This window comes from Acipenser ruthenus, chromosome 16, assembly GCF_902713425.1.
Source record: "Acipenser ruthenus chromosome 16, fAciRut3.2 maternal haplotype, whole genome shotgun sequence".
Lineage (NCBI taxonomy): Eukaryota > Metazoa > Chordata > Actinopteri > Acipenseriformes > Acipenseridae > Acipenser > Acipenser ruthenus.
This window is the reverse complement of record NC_081204.1, coordinates 648,519-665,040: the sequence shown is the minus strand read 5'-3', so window position 1 is coordinate 665,040 and position 16,522 is coordinate 648,519. Positions and strand designations below refer to the sequence as shown.

General features: G+C 45.6%; 1 protein-coding gene across 2 annotated transcripts; it reads right to left on the bottom strand.

The window, feature by feature from the left end:
* Nucleotides 1-21: 21 nt before the first annotated feature.
* LOC117963486 (MAP kinase-activated protein kinase 2-like) lies at nt 22-14,672 on the bottom strand. 2 transcript variants are annotated; one of them, XM_058988246.1, is made up of 10 exons: nt 13,491-14,672; nt 6,337-6,476; nt 5,511-5,575; nt 4,378-4,457; nt 4,122-4,248; nt 3,388-3,463; nt 2,284-2,408; nt 1,033-1,118; nt 547-624; nt 22-285 (listed from the first exon to the last, which is right to left on the bottom strand). In XM_058988246.1, exons 1-10 carry the CDS (start codon nt 13,728-13,730, stop codon nt 130-132), a joined length of 1,173 nt encoding a protein of 390 aa, XP_058844229.1. In that variant the 5' UTR covers nt 13,731-14,672; the 3' UTR covers nt 22-129. The 2 variants fall into 2 exon arrangements, with proteins under 2 accessions (XP_058844229.1, XP_034759615.2); XM_034903724.2 differs by having other exon boundaries at nt 547-627; nt 13,491-14,670.
* Between the last annotated feature and the right edge of the window lie 1,850 nt (nt 14,673-16,522).

The window sequence follows — 16,522 nt, the reverse complement described above, 5'->3', positions numbered from 1 at the left end:
TCCCCCCCCCCCCCCCCCCCCGCCACACACACACACACGCACGCACACGCACACACACAGTGTGTTCTTCCTATTGTGATCCGCTCGTTCCCGCACAGTGCAGAGCTGCAGTTTGGTTTGGGGGAGTCTTCACTGGCTGTTGCACACTGTGGACGAGCCCCCCCTGCCCCCCGCCCCTTTCTTCCTCCGCTTGTTGAGCAGTGGGTTGCTGGAGGTGTCCAGATCCTTGATCTTGACCTGGTCGTAGTCGACGCGCATCGTGGCCAAAGCACTGGTCATCTCCTCCTGAAAGCACAGAGCAGGACGGCTCCTTGTCACAAGACAGAGGGACAGGGACAGAGCCCAACAACACACAACTCCCAATCAGAGCTATTGTGTTGATAAATGTGGTACAAGACGAGACATCGGCACTCAACCACCCATGGCTTGAGGGTCCATCGCCTGGCTGTTTGGACGAGACGATACATCCCCCTGTGGTTGGCCACGGCGTAACTGAGTACAGGTGTTGGGTAAATGAAGAAAGGTCTCCCCCCTCTCCCCACTCACCTTGACCTCGTCCCACATCTCCCTGTCCTCCTGCAGGACCCTCGTTGTGTGCAGGGGTGTGGGTGGCACCACCATCGACTGCTGCAAAGAAAGTGTTCAGAACGAGGTCAGACTTCCACCCTTTGGAAATGACGCCCACGATGTCTAGATGAAAAGGGAAGGCTGGGCAGTCTGGTGATCACTGCACTGGAGGATCACCCTTATAAAAGTTTCCCACTGCATTTCCCCCATGCTTTTCCCATGCTGACACTATGCATTCACCGTGCTTTACCCTGGTGTGACGTGTTTATTAACATGCTTCACAATACCTCGCTGCTCTCAACAACGCTTTCATTGTGATTTATTTCACTTTGCTGTGCTATTACTGTGGGAAACTTTTATAAGGGAGAGTCTGTGCAACACACAACACTGCCTACAGCTGCAGCTCATAAAAAAACAAAGGACAGATCACAAAAGCAATGCAAGCTAGCAAACCAATAACCTCACATTGATCCAGGGGTGGTTCATGAACTGTGAGATTGCCATTCTCTCACTGGGGTCTGTCTTCAACAACTGGTGAATCAGCTGCTTCGCTGCAGAGTCAGAGAGAGACGGGATAACAGGGTACAATAAAGTGAAGAGGTTTTTAAATACTGAGACGTGAATGCATCTGGATACAGGACTGTGTTACAGGCATGTCTTTTAAATACTGAGACGTGAATGCATCTGAATACAGGACTGTGTTACAGGCATGCCTTTTAAATACTGAGACGTGAATGCATCTGGATACAGGACTGTGTTACAGGCATGCCTTTTAAATACTGAGACGTGAATGCATCTGAATACAGGACTGTGTTACAGGCATGTCTTTTAAATACTGAGACGTGAATGCATCTGGATACAGGACTGTGTTACAGGCATGTCTTTCAAATACTGAGACGTTAATGCATCTGAATACAGGACTGTGTTACAGGCATGTCTTTTAAATACTGAGACGTGAATGCATCTGAATACAGGACTGTGTTACTGGCATGTCTTTTAAATACTGAGACGTGAATGCATCTGAATACAGGACTGTGTTACAGGCATGTCTTTTAAATACTGAGACGTGAATGCATCTGAATACAGGACTTTGTTACAGGCATGTCTTTTAAATACTGAGACGTGAATGCATCTGGATACAGGACTGTGTTACAGGCATGTCTTTTAAATACTGAGACGTGAATGCATCTGAATACAGGACTGTGTTACAGGCATGTCTTTTAAATACTGAGACGTGAATGCATCTGGATACAGGACTGTGTTACAGGCATGTCTTTTAAATACTGAGACGTGAATGCATCTGGATACAGGACTGTGTTACAGGCATGTCTTTTAAATACTGAGACGTGAATGCATCTGGATACAGGACTGTGTTACAGGCATGTCTTTTAAATACTGAGACGTGAATGCATCTGGATACAGGACTGTGTTACAGGCATGCCTTCCATTATAGCAGCCAGCAGCTATAGGCACACACGTTACTGTCTGATGCAGCGGTCATTACCTGATAACTGACCACGGTGACAGTTAGGTGCCCTGAGCAGAAGACTCAGTTATCTTCAGAGAATGACCGCTGCAGAGGATATACATTGTTTTGGGGGGCTGTGTGTGGGGTGTCTCAGCTTCACAATGAGACGCGGTATATTGAGTTACAGTGTAGGGCTGTCTGCAGCACACGCTCAGTTACAGTGCGCCTCGTGTGTTTCCTTCTCCCACCTTCCTCCGAGACTTCCGCCCACTCTGGGTTGGGAAACTCGTACTGGCCCATGCGGATCCGCCGCTTCATCCCGGGAGAAATGGCCTGGCCCGTGTTGGAGTAGAAGGGAGGGAATCCACACAGACTGGGGGGACAGGGAAAGCAGGGGGGTCACTGCACTGCATCGCACCGACACTGACCACCGACCCCGGCCCATTAAAACTGTATATAAAACGTTCACCACAGTATTTTTTTCAAGCTCATTTTTCAGTTTTTCCCCCCATGCTTTCCTCGTGGCTATACTATGCATTTCCCTGAATGAGACTGCCACCTTGTGGTGGTGTGAAAGCCTGCGTGTCTGCATGACCCACGGAGCTATGCTGGCAGGAGTTTCATTACTCCCTTGTAGGGTCACCCAAGCCAGACAGGTCAAAGGATAGATAACAGACAAAGAGTCCCCTGGTCCTCCAGGTTAGGGGCTGGGCGGGAGGCCAACAAACTCACCCTGTAAAAACCTTTTACATCACAGAAACTCTACTATATTCACTGTGGAGGTCAACAGTCGTAGCCTTATGTTCCAGAAGGAACGGAGAGGATCAAGTAAGTATACGATGCATTTAGTATAGTTTACCATGCTTTGCCATGTTTTTTTAATATACTTTGCCATACCTCTCTGGGCTTTACAATGCTTACCTATGCTTTACCATGTGCTTTGCTTTCTCTGTGTTTTGTTACACTTTGCTGTGCTTTCTCTGTGTTTTGTTACTCTTTGCTGTGCTTTCTCTGTGTTTTGTTACACTTTGCTGTGCTTTCTCTGTGCTTTGTTACACTTTGCTGTGCTTTCTCTGTGCTTTGTTACACTTTGCTGTGCTTTCTCTGTGCTTTGTTACACTTTGCTGTGCTTTCTCTGTGTTTTGTTACACTTTGCTGTGCTTTTTTGCTATAGGAATCTTTCATGAGGGCAGTGCCGCTGGCTGTGTGGAACGACTCTCTGTGTGCTCCCTACACTAAGCTCCACTGCGCATGCCTCATGACTGCCAGATCCCTGCGATGCTCTTGTGTAGCACTGGCGTCCTGTATTCCCCGCTTGCTTCTCCTCATCGGTGAATGACGATGCTACTTACAGGATGTACATGATGACTCCCAGAGACCACATGTCACAGGACTTGTCGTACTTCTCTGGGCCCAGCACCTCCGGAGCTGCAGAGCATGACAGACACAACTCAATAAAGTGCAGTGGCACGGGGCCATTCCCAATCCACGCAACACTGCTGTTTTGCATTTGGCCCTCTGGTGGCCAAACGGTGTCTCATAGAGCGTGTCCGTCACAGACATGTTTCCTTTGTGTATCATCCTCCACACACCCTGAAGTTTACACTGTCTAAAACTAAGCACAAATATCTTCTACTGAGGTGACACTTACCTGCTAGACAACTGACTCCAACAGGAAGGTCTTACTGCCTGGGGTGGCTAACTATTTATTTATTTTTGTGCTGGCTCATATGGGGGGGGTGGTGCTTGAAAATAAATTGTTCACTAAAAAAAAAATTGTTACACTGAAACTAAACGATCACATTGTTTCAGGATTCTAAGAGTAGCCGGTGGATCATGACTGGCTGGGGTGATCCGCGAGGTTAACCAATAACTGCCAAATAAACACAAGCTGTATTTAAGTAATTTGATATATTACATTTAGACTTTTTCGGCTAACAAAATTAGAGTAAGTTATCACAACAATACAGTTACAGAGAACATTTAACTAACAGTTAAAAATGCCCCAGAAAGCTACAAAGTAGCCTGTCCTCAAACAGACAGAACAGTGGCACTCAATGGGTTAATAACGCCCGGGGCGACTCACCCACGTAATAGGGAGTGTAACAGGGTGTCTGCAGCGAGTTGTGCATCGTGGTCTCCTTCGCAAAGCCGAAGTCTGTGAGCTTGAGAACAGCGTTCTGTTCCTTCACTGTGTACAGCAGGTTCTCAGGCTGCAAAGAGGAAAGCAGGGTTACTGTCACTGCTGCATCCTCTTAGAAAGGACGGGCGCAGTGTGGCTACAGTCCAGCAGTGAAGACAGCTAGGACTTCACAACGCTGACAGTCTCTGTTCTCACGCACCTTCACGTCTCGGTGAGCAATGTTCATCAGATGGAGGTACTCGATAGCCGTGCCGATATCTCGCATGATTTCCGACGCCTCTGCAGGAACAGCGAAGACACAAGAGAAGTACTGTGTGAGAGTCAACACCGGGAACATTGAACCACTCATTCTCCAAGAGACTCCGAAGGAATATAATGAAATTTAACACAGTTACAGCAGATAACTACATGCTGGTAAATGCTTCTGTTTTTGTGTACGCACAATTCCATAGATTAGGTTTTGCATGTACAGTACGTGTAGGTGTATTTACAGAAAGCTTGTGGCTCTGTGTGTGTGTGTGTGTGGGAAGGGTAGACCTCTGTCTCTCAGCCCTCAAGCACATAACCAACGCTTCAGAGTTTCCAGTGCTGGCCGGTGCTGTCCTGAGCAGACTGTGTGACAGGGGGGCCTTGATGACTGCAGCGTGGGATGTTCTGCACCGAGGTCACACAGACACTGTGTTTCCATCAGGCACATATTTTCCAGCATGCAAACTCACAAACCTCTCCCTTCCAGGTCAGGGCCATGTGCAATCAGAGGCACCGCCCATCTGAACAGAGTCTAATTGCAACACTGCTGCTGTTTAAATAAGGGGTTACCAAACGAGGGGCCAGGGCCCTCTAGGGGGCCACAAGGTGGTTTCACGTGCCGCAGTATTTGATCCAGAACAACCCCAATGCCTGCCGAAGCAATGCCAACGAGAGAGAGAAGGATGTGTTTTTCTGTCACTACACTTTTAAGCACAATAGACGTGATCAGTGCTTTACACACGCAAAGATCAGAGAACTGCAGTGCAGAGTCAACCCCAGTTTAGGGTGTCTTCACTGAAGAGAACTAAACTGCATGGGATTAGTTTCCAGTGTGAACAGAACAGGGAGTGAAGCCACATTAACTGCTCCCGGATCTGATACCACATTCAGCTCCTGGATTCATGTTGCTCCAGCGTGACAGCAGTAACAGAAGGAGGGAGGCATGTCTGCTCAATCAACAGTAAACGCTTCACGGATTTCAGTATTGAAGACACTGCTCGGGATGACTAGTGCCAGTGCTGACAAATCCAAATCGAATGAAAGAAGGGAAATACATTACTGTCTGTTGTTTATTAAACGTACCCCTTTCAGTGAACGCTTGGTCTCCCCGAGCCTGGATCCTGCTGAACAGCTCCCCTCCCTCCATGCTGAAAGAGAAGAGCACATGCAAAGTAAGACAGAAAGAACTGTAATTGACCGGATGAATGATCACACTTCACACGGTCAGCCTGGCATCCCAAGATACCTCTAGAAGGGGAGTGTGGATGTTGAGATGATACTCTTGTGAAGGGGGTGTGGATGTTGAGATGATACTCTTGTGAAGGGGGTGTGGATGTTGAGATGATACTCTTGTGAAGGGGGTGTGAAGGGTAAGATGATACTCTTGTGAAGGGGGTGTGGATGTTGAGATGATACTCTTGTGAAGGGGGTGTGAAGGGTAAGATGATACTCTTGTGAAGGGGGTGTGGATGTTGAGATGATACTCTTGTGAAGGGGGTGTGGATGTTGAGATGATACTCTTGTGAAGGGGGTGTGAAGGGTAAGATGATACTCTTGTGAAGGGGGTGTGGATGTTGAGATGATACTCTTGTGAAGGGGGTGTGAAGGGTAAGATGATACTCTTGTGAAGGGGGTGTGGATGTTGAGATGATACTCTTGTGAAGGGGGTGTGGATGTTGAGATGATACTCTTGTGAAGGGGGTGTGGATGTTGAGATGATACTCTTGTGAAGGGGGTGTGAAGGGTAAGATGATACTCTTGTGAAGGGGGTGTGCATGTTGAGATGATACTCTTGTGAAGGGGGTGTGGATGTTGAGATGATACTCTTGTGAAGGGGGTGTGAAGGGTAAGATGATACTCTTGTGAAGGGGGTGTGGATGTTGAGATGATACTCCCCCGCTGCACCTACCACTCCATGACGATGAGGAGGCACTTGTTGCCATGGTGCATGTTCTCGTACAGGTTGATGATCCTCACCACGTGGGGCCCGCCGGACACTCTCCAGTGCAGCTCCACCTCGCGCCGAGCCTTCGGGCTGTCGTGCAGGATCTGCAGGGAGGGAGCGATTCAGAGACACGTCACCAAGCTACACTGTGGAGACCCTGCGGAGCACAGGCCTGTCACCTACCTACACTGTAGCTACACCGCTCAACTGCACAGCACTTAACTCTGTACGGACTTGCAGATTTAATTACATTGTCTGGAACATCTCTTTAAATACATGCTGTTACAATCATAGGCAAGCATTGCAAACTATGGGGTAAACTGTGGTAAACACGTAGTTAAACCATGGGAAAAGTATGAGGAAATACTGCAGACATACCGTACAGAAATACAGTGGTAAACGTTTATAAGGGCAGATGCCCACTTGAATATTAAGCAGAAACCTTTGCAGTAGAGTGTCAGTTTTCATTAGTTCCACTGGCTGCCCGTGACCCTGAAACCTCCAGTCGCTCCCCCCCTCTCCTCCCCCAGACACAGCTGTCTGGTCTTATGGTCCTGTCGGTGCAATTGACGTGGGACGACGAGAGGCAGATAGAGTTCATTCTGTGTTCTAGGAATAGAAGCAGGTTCTGAATTCCAGCATGTGTCTCTCTACAGAGAATTCTTGGAAGCTATGCCGGCCTCTGCAGCCTTTACTGTATCACCAGGCATGGAGGCAGGACAGAAACAGCAATGCATATTCCTATAGCGCCTTTCATCACAAGGACCCCAAACTCACACACACACACACGAGAAAATGAACAATTAAACCATTCCATTTGCAGTGTGCAGGGTCACACTGTTACACCCGCAGGGTCACACTGTTACACACGCAGCGTCACACTGTTACACACGCAACGTCACACTGTTACACCCGCAGGGTCACACTGTTACACATGCAGGGTCACACTGATACACACGCAGGGTCACACTGTTACACCCGCAGGGTCACACTGATACACCCGCAGGGTCACACTCATACACACGCAGGGTCACACTGATACACACGCAGGGTCACACTGTTACACCCGCAGGGTCACACTGATACACATGCAGGGTCACACTGTTACACACGCAGGGTCACACTGATACACCCGCAGGGTCACACTGTTACACATGCTTCTACCGTACTGTATATTCATCATAGTCTGCCGTAGTTTTTGGAACATGTTTTTACTACACCCCTCAGTGCTTTACTGTGCTTGAATATGCCTTATCATGTTAATGCTATGCTTTATTACAATTTGCCACTGTAAACCTTTCTCCAGCTGACTCATTATAAACCTTTGTAAGGGCACTGTGAAGCTCATAGAACACAAAGCCACTTTGTGGCTTGGAACTTGATTTCAAGAAACTGGATTTCAGGTCACTGCACGGCACACCAGGGGAGACGTGGGGTTCGATACAGCAAAGTTACTTCAAACTAGGTCTCCCGGTCTCCTGGAACCAGGTTTCACGCCGCGGTTCCTGAAAGAGCAGCGTTGTGTTCCCTCAGCTTCATACTGCAGTAGCCCTTTCTCCAGTTCAGTGGAGCTGGCCTGCGGTCGTTCACTGATGGGTACGAGGCACACCTGTTCCCTCAGCCTGATCCGATTAGCCAGGCATTACACTGCAAGAGATCCGCTGACAGGTCCCGGGAATTGGATTATCCAGGAGCAGAGTGCTGGTTTTGGGGGGGTCATGTGTCTAGCATAGGATGTCATTTTGTACAGTAACAAAATAAAACAATCACATTTAGTTTCGTCTTCCTTTTCATCGCTGATCTCTTTTGTTAAAATGTTTACGTCGTTCCTTATGGTAAGATTGGGATTTGTAGTGAAGACCTGAAAGCCTTGCTCTATATATTGTATTTGTTAATGGGCTTGATTTAAACACTGAGCTGTACATGTCGTTCTGGTTTACTGCGTCATTGCACATTATTCCCTTGTGGGTTTCCTTTGAGTAGCACAGTGATGAACACGCTGTGCTGTGTTAAAGTGTGACAGAGCTGATTAAAGTGTTAAAGACTGTGCATCTCTTAGACTGATCCCATTGCTGTGAGCCTCCTCATTAAACCAGGACGCGTTTGTTGCTGTCTCGTTATTTCGACACGCCCATCTGTTCCAATAGGAGCTTCCCTGTCTGTTCCCTTTGTCCCTTTGACATTGAGGGTGTACACGGGGCTACGCACATCTTGTATAAATATAATATACTATAAGACTAAGACTATAAGACTTAAGAAGGGCTCTGCCGATTGTATCTCTTCCGCTAACCCTGGTTCTCACAGCCCCTCTGTGGGGGTGTGAATACCACAGACACCAGCAGACAGCGCTGATCCACCCACACTTTCCACTGGCCCTGATACCATGACCAGGCTGCTGCTGCTTCACAATGACATTACAGTAATCCACTGCTGCCCTGTAGCCCACACAGAACAGGAGAGAGGCATTGCCATGAGAAAGGTCATTCTGTCAATGGGTGACAGCATTCTGCACACTGGGGTCACTCACAGAATCCTGTTTGCCTTTCTTTGAGGACTGAATCATCAGGCTAATCCAACCAAACTGTTGCCTTTAGAACATAAGTGATCTACAGAGCAGACTACATCAGAGCAGCACTACAGCTATACCCTACAGAACAGACTATATCAGAGCAGCACTACAGCTATACCCTACAGAACAGACTACATCAGAGCAGCACTACAGCTATACCCTACAGAACAGACTACATCAGAGCAGCACTACAGCTATACCCTACAGAACAGACTACATCAGAGCAGCACTACAGCTATACCCTACAGAACAGACTACATCAGAGCAGCACATCTACAGCTATACCCTACAGAACAGACTACATCAGAGCAGCACTACAGCTATACCCTACAGAACAGACTACATCAGAGCAGCACTACAGCTATACCCTACAGAACAGACTACATCAGAGCAGCACTACAGCTATACCCTACAGAACAGACTACATCAGAGCAGCACATCTACAGCTATACCCTACAGAACAGACTACATCAGAGCAGCACTACAGCTATACCCTACAGAACAGACTACATCAGAGCAGCACTACAGCTATACCCTACAGAACAGACTACATCAGAGCAGCACATCTACAGCTATAGCCTATAGCCAGCACTGGGGGTAGATTTTTCAGTGTTTGTTTATTTCTCTGTTTTCTGTTCTGTACCTACATTGCAACAGAATCCATTAAACTGCACCAAGAAATACAACTCTTTCACAGCCACTCCAGGTTTCAGTTGGAGTTTAGGCACGCCTGAGCTGGTTACCTCCATGTGTGGTGCCACAGTACAGCCTGGAAGAGCTTCATTTCTATCACTGTAATCAAAGTGCAGTGGTTTTAAATTGCAGAATTGCAGAATCACAAAGTGTGCTACTTTCTTTTATAAACAATTATCGTAGTTAAAAAAGAGCAAAGTGTAATGAAGCACAACGACAGGGTAAACTATGGTACATGCATAGAATAACAAAAACATGGGAGAAACTGCACAAATCCTGTGGCAAACTTTTATAAGAGCTGTGCCAGTCTGTGCCCATCACTGTTCTTTATTACTGCTTGATCTAATCTATCCTAAAAGCAGCTCGTAGTTCACCTTCCTCTTGGTGCATTCCTCAAACAACTGGCTTTTATAAGAGCTGTGCCAGTCTGTGCCCATCACTGTTCTTTATTACTGCTTGATCTAATCTATCCTAAAAGCAGCTCGTAGTTCACATTCCTCTTGGTACATTCCTCAAAGAACTGGCTTTTTCTTGCCAACACCTTGCTCATGTTATTAATAAATGAAATGTTATGACTCGGAGCAGCACATATAATGGAGCTATTTATAGAATATACACTTTACACTAAAGTGTCTGAGTCACTCCTTTCCAAAGCTGCATTTCCTGCCCGCAGCGGCCTGACAGATGAGAAACTGAATGAAGCAGTAATCTTGTCTTTCGCTCCGAGTCCTGGGATGCAGTTGTGTCTGTGTTGCGTGCCACTTGTGTGCTCAACGTTGTGTTGGGTATTTCAGTCAACACAATTATACTGGACTAGTAATATTATTATTATTATTATTATTATTATTATTATTATTATTAGTTTATTTAGCAGATGTATTTATCCAAGGCGACTTACAGAGACTAGGGTGTGTGAACTATGCATCAGCTGCAGAGTCACTTACAACACTGTCTCACCTGAAAGACGGAGCACAAGGAGGTTCAGTGACTTGCTCAGGGTCACACAGAGAGTCTGTGAGTGAGCCTACAAAGACAACTTAATACTTTTTACAACCCCCTAAATGAAACGTCTGAGTCGCTCAGTCCTGGATTGGGGTAAACAGCTTTGAGAATCTAGCCCCAATGTGAAAACAAATGTGACTGAAGTAAAATATGACCCCGGTGTGTTTACTGAGAGGAAGTGTGGTTTATAGTGGCATTCTTTTACCTAAGTAAATTAGTCATGCCTTATCGCTACAGCACAGTGGAATCCTTACAAAAGTTTACCACAGTATTTCTGCAGTTTTCCCCCATGCCTTTACCATGGTTTTACTATGCCATGTTTATTAATATGTTTATCCTACCTCTCTCTGTGATTTAGTACACTTTGCTATGCTTTTAGTATAGGACACTTTTATAAGGGAGACTGAGCTTGAATGGGTTAAAACGCAGAAAGTGAACCAGAAGATCTGTGAACTACGAGACACACAGAAACTGGAAGGGCAAACTGAGCCAGGCAGCATCCATCCCCAAACTCACTGTGAGCCTCACTGCACCCAAACCCAGACACTCAACTGCCACTGCCAAGCAACAGCTTTCACTGAACTTATGCAACACTTCCTGGAGGCTGACCATAGCTAGCTTCATATTACGAAATACTGTTTGTGCTAAAATCGCAGATGACAGCATTCGTCAGTGTACCACCAGTCTTTACTATGCTTTTACCATAGTTTTTAAATATGCTTTACTACACCCTGTTATTCTTTTACTATGATAAACAGGTGAGAATTATACAGTTTTCGAATGATGACCCACATGTGCTCGGAAAACAATTTGGGTCAAACTGGGCTCGAGGAATCGGATGCTGAGACTTCCAGCAGTGGAGGAGCTCAAATCACAGCACAGAGATTTGGGTTGAGTTGCTGTGGCATAAACGCTTTGACAAATCTGAGCCAGCGCGTCTGCACAGGGGTGAGAGTGCTTGACTGAGCATCTGACTCCAGGAAGTCATTCAATTAAGTTTCCAGATGAAGTCACGGACTTCCTCCGAACATTGTGAATTACGGCTGTAGAATGATCCAGCCATCTATTACGATGTATATTAAATAATTAATTAACGAGGAGCTTGGCAGCATCAGCAGCCAGCTCTTCCATCTCCTTTAAACTAAATAACCCTGGCGAGCTGATTCCCTTCACTCTTATATTGATCACATTGTATTTGAGGGGGCAGGGGGGGGGGGGATGCCTCTCTTAGGAGTCTTTCACAGTTTGCTGCTCAGTGTGTGGCTGTGCTTTGAGTCAGGAAGACATCAATACTGTTATGTGTGTGATGATATTAGAATATCTGACTTAGAGACCTGTGAACTGGGCAAGTGTTATCTAAAAGATGGTTCTGCAAAGATCACCAGTGAAATTAGTTTATGACGGCAATATTCAGAAATTGTGGGTTACCAAGCGTTACCGTATTTCCTAAATAAAACAACATTACCACCGCAGTGCCAGGAATGAAATCGTTTCCGAATCACTCCTCAGCACAGTGCAGCAAGCTGCCACATTGCAACTGTCGGCAGCACGCTATGGGCCATAAAACACCTGATCATTCTGCAAAACTAGAACCAGACAACCCCATTCTATATCTCCAGCTCTCTCAAGGACTTGAAAGGCGTTTATTTTTTTATTTTGTAACATTAACATGATTTTTTCCCTTTTCAAAAACGGAGGAAATGCTTTGGAAACACGTCCCTTGTGGCTGTGCAGAATGCTGCTGCACAGCCAGGACACTGTACACTATTTCTGAAACATGCCTAAGAGGCTTTGCTGATCAGTCACTGATAATACTCTGGGATCATTCTAAGAAGATGAGATGTGTCCGAGGTACTTATCTCAGCAGACACCTGCTCCAGCCAGGGGCCACGCACAGCATTTCCAGGAAGCTGGTGTGTGCGTGTCTGTGTGTGTGTGTGTGTGTGTGCGTGTGCGTGTGTGCATCTGCACAATCACATCCTGGGCAGGCCTGTCACAGAGGAGGAAAGCACTGCAGACCTCCACACTGGGCAGGCCTGTCACAGAGGAGGAAAGCACTGTAGACCTCCACACTGGGCAGGCCTGTCACAGACGAGGAAAGCACTGCAGACCTCCACACTGGGCAGGCCTGTCACAGAGGAGGAAAGCACTGCAGACCTCCACACTGGGCAGGCCTGTCACAGACGAGGAAAGCACTGCAGACCTCCACACTGGGCAGGCCTGTCACAGAGGAGGAAAGCACTGCAGACCTCCACACTGGGCAGGCCTGTCACAGAGGAGGAAAGCACTGCAGACCTCCACACTGGGCAGGCCTGTCACAGACGAGGAAAGCACTGTAGACCTCCACACTGGGCAGGCCTGTCACAGACGAGGAAAGCACTGCAGACCTCCACACTGAGACAAGAAGCTTTCCCTTTAACTGCATCTGGAGTGTTGCAAAAAGCAGCTGAACACACAGAAGACAATACTTAGTTAAGGGAAACATTGTATATTGAAGACAATACCCTAGACTTGAACGTAACACTTGGGTAACAGGTTACATGAAGTGTCTCTGATTACTGTGCATTTACAGAGTAGTTACTTAGTGTTGCAATGTTACTATGCGTAGTTACAATGTACTTCACAATATAACCCTAACCCTTTCCTGATACAATGTGTGCTTACATATAGATGTTTGTGACTATGAATAATAACATTGTAACCGTGTGTGAGTACACAAGGATTTACTAAGAAACTGCTACGCTGCAGTCACTTCATGTAAAGTGGTACTAAACTCCGGGGGTTTATGCAAACAGCCCCTGTCTGGTAAGCGTTGCGTTTAGACAGCATCACTCTCAGGTGCACACTCCCTTACCTTCAGCGCGCACTTCTCCCCGGTTTTCTTGCTGTAGCACTCCAGTACTTTTCCATTGATGCCCAGCCCCAGGACCCGGCTGGAGACTTTGAAGTCGTCAGTCACGGCGTTCTTTTTGATCTCCAGTTTGGGGTAGTTGGGGAGGGGGAAATGTGTGGGGCTGGTCGCGGGCTCTGAGAGGGCATTTCCATCTGCTTCGGTCTGGGTCGGGTTTTCTTGAGCGTTTCCATTGCGCAGCATGGTGGCGCTTGTGAGACCCGGTCACAGTGCCACGGGACAACACCGGGGCAAATTTAATCTGGGACCAAGTTCAGAAATCCAAAACTTAAAAAAGCAGAACTATCTACTGCCAAAGTGCCGTGTGTAAACGTCAACATCAACGAAGCCAAGGATCCAGATGGAATTCCAAACTTTTATTGATGGTTCTAACTTTTTTCTTTGCTTTTCAGAAAACTATTAAGTACCCTTAGTAACCACAAAACTGCTTTGTTCCCACACTAAAAAAAAAACAAAACTTACTGTTCCTTTTGAAGCTGAAACCCCACAAGGTTGTATCCCGCGACGTTCATACGAAGCGAAGCATGACCGTTTGAAGCTGGCAACAGAATTCCTTAGCGCGCTGCTAGAGTTTAGTTTCAGAACTGAAGTATCGACTTGGTGCTGCTAGAGTTTAGTTTCAGAACTGAAGTAGCGACTTGGCGCTGCTGGAGTTTAGTTTGTACTCAGTATGACAGTCAGTAGACGTATCTTCTTGGTAGTTTCAATTCTTCCCGAATTTCAGTTCCAGTCTAACTTGTTTTTCAAACACCTTTGTTCTTACTGGATGAGTTTGAATACACCCAGAGACCAGATCAAAAATAAAATAATAATAATAATAAATATTAAAAAGGTTTGGCAGTCAGTAAGCAGCTGTTATTCAATTCTTAAAAATGTATTTGTGCTTCATAAGAAACCCTTCTGTGCTGAATATATCATGTACAATCTGCACGGGAAATCCAATATCCTCTCACGAAAATATCAAATCTCTTTTCAGCAACAACAAAAGATACAAGAAAGAAAATGACATCAAGTCCAGTTGTTTGTGTTCACGTCTTCTGTCCCATACTCTATCCAACGTGGTAAAGTCGGCACACTGCGCTGTCCGGCCAGCTCGGTTCACTTGCGAATGATTTCATGAACACGTCACGGCTCCTCCAGGTCGGCTTTATTTCAAACGCAGCTCTTAAAGACGCAGGCTGCTGAAGCAGCAGGGGCTGGAAAAACAGGAACAGCAACGCGCTACCACGATTATTATTATTATTATTATTATTATTATTATTATTATTATTATTATTATTATTATTATTATTATTATTACATGCTTTGCCAAACAATGCATGCGTGTAAATCATATATTGAATATTTGGATCTACTGTACTGTGCCCATAAGTACTGTATATTTATAATAAGCTGTTTTTTTTAATATTTTTAATGTGCGCTGCCTGCTTTCTTTTTATACACATTCGGTGCATGTGTACCGTCACAATATGCCTCCCCATCAGAATTTGCAACCGGTGTCGTGTTATTTTGCGGTATGCGTTAAAACGTGGTACGCCGTGTAGTGCGCCTGCCCGAGCGTGTGCAGAAAACGATGTATGCGTCTATATAGAAAGATCACACCGATAACTCTGAGCAGTATTTCTGTTTGTTTGTTTGTTTTTGCCGATCGCTTACAGCCCAGTGTTGCTATAAGGCCCTGCTTGACTGTGCTACCCCTCGCCCCTGCGTGTCTGGGACGGTCTCCACAAAGGTGTTTATCTTTATTGTTTATTTATTTTAATTATTCTACTGACACAGTAACTGCGTTGTACAAATACAAATGCAATGTGCTCGGAGTGTATTGAGCCAAAGGTTTTTTAAACAAAAGTCAAATCCAGGGGGAAAAACTAACTCAAGAGCCGCCGATAATATGACTGTTTTTGTATTTATTTTCAATAATGGTAATTAGCTGTCTCTATTCGCGGCATGCTGTTTTTATTGTGACGAGGAGACTCCCAAGCCTATTTCTTCCAAACGGACGCAGTCGCGTAGTTCCCAGCAATTCTGCGAGTGGAGTCCACCCGGGTGTGTTTGTTTGTTTATCATAGGGGTGCAGTACAGTATACTGTAGTTGTACAAACATTTCATTATTCTGTATAGTTTTCTTTTTTTGTTACGCATTGCATCAGGGGCGCTGGAACTAGGGGTGCAGCACCCCCAGGTTTTGCATGGCTTCCATCATATACAGGGGTTACAGTTTTGTTCAATGGCTTTCAGCACCCCCACTTTAAAAAGTGTTCCAGTGCCACTGCATTGCATGCTTCAATATTAGCACTACGCTCTTGATCAATTACAGGAATCCTCGCACCGGATGCTGTCTTTGGTTTTATGGTGTATATTAGGAATGTGTGCAATGGAAATATGGTATGGGTGTTTTTATAGTGCTGTGGTATGTCGTATTGTGGTGTCAGAAACTGGTACCCTTGCTTATACCACAAAAAAAACTGAATACAGTATTGGTTACTAGACTTTTAAATAGTTATTTTACAAATATGTAAAAGCAGAAGACATGCCATCAACACATTACTTTACGATTATGAATACACATTACCCATGTTTTAGAAACAGGGACGATGAATTCCCCATGTTTGAGAAATAGTCAAGAAACACGTTCATACCACATCTTCTCATTGAAGTTCAATAATCTTAGGAAGGTAACCTTACCCATGTTTGAAAAATACTCAGCAGTAATAATGTTATCCATTTATACTTACTTAATAGCAAGACATTAAAAGGAAGCCGGGAGCTTTTCTGACACAGTAAGTGGAAGAGAAGTAAAACAGCGCAGAGCATGCGCAGTACAACAAGAAGCAAAAACTGATGAGAAGTAAAAACTGATGAGAAGCAAAAAATGATGAGAAGCAAAAACTGATGAGAAGCAAAAAATGATGAGAAGCAAAAACTGATGAGAAGCAAAAACTGATGAGAAGTAAAAACTGATGAGAAGCAAAAAA

Coding starts and splice junctions, on each gene's coding strand:
- LOC117963486 (XM_034903724.2), bottom strand. CDS start 13,730: ATGCTGCGCAATGGAAACGCTCAAGAAAACCCGACCCAGACCGAAGCA. Junction 6,477..13,490: donor GGGAGAAGTGCGCGCTGAAG/GTAAGGGAGTGT, acceptor CCCTCCCTGCAG/ATCCTGCACGACAGCCCGAA. Junction 286..546: donor AGATGTGGGACGAGGTCAAG/GTGAGTGGGGAG, acceptor CTGTGCTTTCAG/GAGGAGATGACCAGTGCTTT.